Source organism: Eurytemora carolleeae, unplaced genomic scaffold (genome assembly GCF_000591075.1).
Source record: "Eurytemora carolleeae unplaced genomic scaffold, Eaff_2.0 scaffold2053, whole genome shotgun sequence".
Lineage (NCBI taxonomy): Eukaryota > Metazoa > Arthropoda > Copepoda > Calanoida > Temoridae > Eurytemora > Eurytemora carolleeae.
In genome coordinates, this window is record NW_019402134.1 from 1 (window position 1) to 4,843 (window position 4,843).

Consider the following 4,843-nt stretch of genomic DNA (forward strand, 5'->3'; position numbering starts at 1 on the left):
TCAAATTTAATAAAAATATACAAAAATAAGAGAATATGAAATTCAATACAAAAACGGTAAAACATTAAACAAAAATTTTTAAAATTTTTTATAAACAATCCCACAAAGAAATTGAGTCGTTGCCACAAACTCTAATTTTCTAATCCCTATATCTTTGCAACATAAATATCTTAAACCTTAAATAATTCCTCTTTTGAATTTTGTGAGATCAAATAATCTAAGTTTACCTCATCAAGGTGCAAAAATTTTGGGATTAGAACATTTGAGTCTGCGACAAAGACTCAATTCCGTACGTAAATTAAAAAAATCTCGTCAAAAAAAGAAATGTTTAATAAAAATATGATGTAAACATGCTTGCTGCTTATAAAGAAAGGAACTAAAGACTGTGCACTATAGTTTCAGTAGAAGTAAATATTTCCATTTACTGTTGTAGCGCCGATATAAGGATTTATCTCTAATTGGATAATGAGATAGATAGAAAGATAGATGTTACCGCTATGCAATTTCTATTGGTTCAGAATAGACACCAAAGACATTACTGAGCTCTGATTGAATCAGGCGCTAATGGACTCGGCATACATTATGGAATATTAAATAGACAAAGTTTGAAATAGCAAAGGTTTACACCATCAGCTTGCACAACTATAGGGATTCAAAAATTTGGGTTTGTGGCAAATAATCCGCTTTTTTCCGCAAAAGGTTAAGTTTTACTTTTTACGAGTAATATTTAAAGGGACTGTAACCGTAGTTTTAAGTGACCCTTCATGCAAAGATGGCAATGTCCGATTAACAACAGTACCCTTAAAAGCATTGTCTGATCAAGTATGAACTAGATATCAATGTTTGTAATTTTGGAAACTGATTATTATTTAATAGTGGTTTCTTTACAAAAGTGACTTGCACTATTATGCTGCAGACTCTTTATAAATTTTAATCAGATAAAATGTAAATCGTGAATTGCCATCTTTGCATTTGAAATTACGCTTACAGCATCAACTTAAAGGATCACATGGTAAACGTAAATTGGTTTATCTCTTGCTGAATAGTTTTGCACTGGAAATTGATCCGTTTTCATGCAGATACACAATAATATCGCAGTTAGGTTTACAAAGTTCGGTTGTTAACCAGGAGTTCAACTCCTGACAAGCAGGATCACTTGAAATAATGTTTACAGACCCATTAATGAGGCACCAAGTTCAAGCATGTGATGGTGGTATTAGATTTCAAAGTTGTAATCAAGAGTATGGTGGCGGTATTAGAGTGCAAAGTTGTAATCAAGCATATGATGGCGGTATTAGAGTGCAAAGTTGTAATCAAGCATATGATGGCGGTATTAGAGTGCAAAGTTGTAATCAAGCATATGATGGCGGTATTAGAGTGCAAAGTTGTAATCAAGCCTATGGTGGCGGTATTAGATTGCAAAATTGTAATTAAGCGTATGAGGGTGGTATTAGATTGCAAAGTTGTAATCAAGTGTATGATGGCGGTATTAGAGTGCAAAGTTGTAATCAAGCGAATTATGGCGGTTTAAAGTGCAAAGTTGTAATCAAGTGTATATGATGGCGGTATTAGAGTGCAAAGTTGTAATCAATCGTATGATGGCGGTATTAGAGTGGAAAGTTGTAATCAAGCATATGATGGCGGTATTAGAGTGCAAAGTTGTAATCAAGCGTATGATGGCGGTATTAGAGTGCAAAGTTCTAATCAAGCATATGATGGTGGTATTAGAGTGCAAAGTTCTAATCAAGCATATGATGGTGGTATTAAAGTGCAAAGTTCTAATTAAGCGTATGATGGCGGTATTAGAGTGCAAAGTTGTAATCAAGCGTATGATGGCGGTATTAGAGTGCAAAGTTGTAATCAAGCGTATGATGGCGGTATTAGAGTGCAAAGGAACCTGTAGAACCGGATCTCGTCCGTCCAATGAAACCACATCGTTCCCTCGATGATTGGCGGCTCCGTTCCTGATTTTTACAGAGGTTCTTTTCTTAATCCACTTCTCACGAGCCTTAACAATTAAATACATCAATTTTAAAATCAATTATAAAATCAATTATAAAATCAAATATGAAATCAATTATCATAAATATATTAAAAATATGAATCGATTGTAAAAGAAACAAAATTGAAATTTGATTAAATTTGAATAAATTTGATAAAGATATGAAATCAATTATAAAATCAATTTTAAAATCAATTATAAAATCAATTATAAAATCAATTATAAAATCAATTATGAAATCAATTATCATAAATATATTAAAAATATGAATCGATTGTAAAAGAAACAAAATTGAAATTTGATTAAATTTAAAATCAATCATAAAATCAATTATGAAATCAATTATAAAATCAATTTTAAAATCAATTATAAAATCAATTATAAAATCAATTATAAAATCAATTATAAAATTGAAATTTGATTAAATTTGGAGAAAAACACACAGCTAAATTGATAAAGATACACAAAAAGATCCACCCTGCGCGTCATTTTACGCCTTTATTCTAAATGTCTTGAAATTCTTCTTATATTTTCTTTTTTCTTCTTTTTTTTTCTTTTTTTTCAAATTTCTTTTTTTATCTTAAATTTGAATTTGAAGACTATAAACGGATGATTAATTGTTAAATAAATAAATCAAATGTCTCATCTAAAAAGTGTAAAAAGGGGTTTCATTGAATTAGATGTTTGCTGTCCGGAGCAAATGTGAAAACTTTGATTGATTTTGCATTCTTTGGCTTCTATTCAGATTCCAAGTTCATATAATAGTGTTAACACAAATTCGAAATATAAGGAAGACGATTTTACCGACTCAGATGCCGTTGACTATTTTCAAGACGTGTGAATCTATTTCCGCTGGTCCGCCCACATGCCCCCCCCCACCCCTCTACACATCCCAGCCCCTCAGTCAGATTGAAACACTTGAGATGATCACAACTCCGTCTCAGGGAGCAACCCTGGCTCCTTCATGGTGATGATACAGATACCTAGCTATCAACAGATGATGCTTACATCCAGCTCAATGATGTTCCAAGAGTTCCTAAATTATCATGCGAACATTGAGACGCAATCCCTCATATTCGAAAATGATAAAACCGCGATCTCTCCCCCTCCTTATTCAAAGCCTGGGGTGAGCGGAAACCTGTTGTTCCAGTTCCTGTCGATCTGCACAACCAACATGAAGTTCTATAAAACTCCCACTGATGTTCGTCAATAGTGTTCTTTGTTTATTTCTAACCAACCAATTTTAACCCAGTCTTATGCAAATATTTCAAAACTTTCGTTTTTTTAAATAAATGTTAGAAATATCCATTTCAGATATCTTTGTTTTATTATAGTGACTTTTAAAGTCAACAAATAGATAGATTGATAGTTATATATAGATGTGTAAATAAATAGATAGATAAAAAATACATAAATACATATTATAAAAGCAATAATCAGAGCTGTCTCAGCTTTTCTTATGATAGATAAAAATTGCCTGGTTTGGAACAAATGATTTGAGATCAGAGTCTGGATCCGAGCTTGCTGGCAGCAGATCCTAAATATTTTATATACATAATAATATGTCATTTCTTTTTTAAAAAACCGCAATTTTATCATTGAATATGTGCAACTTATTCCATTCTTTTGTATAAATAATATATTATTCGAATAATATATTAGCTTTGTTTTTAGTTTGTATTATAAACCTGGTTTAGTATCATGATAATAATGATGATAATAATAATACTAATCTGAACAGCTTTCTTAGTATAAAGCTAATGATAACAATGATAATAATGATACCTGGTTAAGTATCTGCCTGAGAATAAAACCAATGATAACAATGATAATAATGATACCTGGTTAAGTATCTGCATCAGAATAAAACTAATGATAACAATGATAATAATGATACCTGGTTAAGTATCTGTCTAAGAATAAAACTAATGATAACAATGATAATAATGATACCTGGTTAAGTATCTGTCTAAAAATAAAACCAATGATAACAATGATAATAATGATACCTGGTTAAGTATCTGCCTCAGAATAAAACTAATGATAACAATGATAATAATGATACCTAGTTAAGTATCTGTCTAAGAATAAAACTAATGATAACAATGATAATAATGATATCTGATTAAGTATCTGCCTGAGAATAAAACCAATGCTAACAATGATAATAATGATATCTGATTAAGTATCTGCCTGAGAATAAAACCAATGATAACAATGATAATAATGATACCTGGTTAAGTATCTGCCTAAGAATAAAACCAATGATAACAATGATAATAATGATACCTGGTTAAGTATCTGCNTTAAAGGGATAGGTCAGATATTTGAGAATACAGATATTAAATGGATAGGTCAGATATTTGAGAATACAGATATTAAAGAGATAGGTCAGATATTTGAGAATAAACATATTAAAGGGATAGGTCAGATATTTAAGAATAAACATATTAAAGGGATAGGTCAGATATTTAAGAATAAACATATTAAAGGAATAGGTCAGATATTTGAAAAACCTATTAAGAGGATAGGTCAAAAACCGCAAATGTAAATAAACATGAATATTTGATGAGACAAAGCTTTTAAAAGTACAGTTGTAAATCAGGCATTGCTATCTTTGCATGGAAAGCTATTTGAAATTACTCTTACAGTCTCTGTAAGTTATCCAAAAGGTTTATTTCTTTATCCTTTGTGGTTAAAAAAAAGAAATTCTGTGAATATACCTTGACATAAAATGGTTTCCAATATTTAACCCAGAAAATATCTGCAGTGAAATATTAAACTTTTAATCTATTTCAACCGTAGTATATCTGATATATTTTAAAAATATGAATTTTTTGG

The 4,843-nt window shown here is 30.5% G+C and overlaps 1 protein-coding gene across 1 annotated transcript in view; it reads right to left on the reverse strand.

Annotated features, from left to right (window-relative positions):
- Positions 1 to 1,516: 1,516 nt before the first annotated feature.
- LOC111717956 (protein retinal degeneration B) overlaps positions 1,517 to 4,843 on the reverse strand; it is an 11,687-nt gene continuing 8,360 nt past the window's right edge. Inside the window, exons 13-15 of the mRNA XM_023493423.1 lie at positions 3,788 to 3,843; positions 3,480 to 3,539; positions 1,517 to 2,008 (exon numbers count right to left, since the gene is read on the reverse strand). Coding sequence (XP_023349191.1) covers positions 1,547 to 2,008; positions 3,480 to 3,539; positions 3,788 to 3,843 — 578 coding nt within the window. The 3' untranslated portion in view covers positions 1,517 to 1,546. The remainder of the gene's footprint in view (positions 2,009 to 3,479; positions 3,540 to 3,787; positions 3,844 to 4,843) is intronic.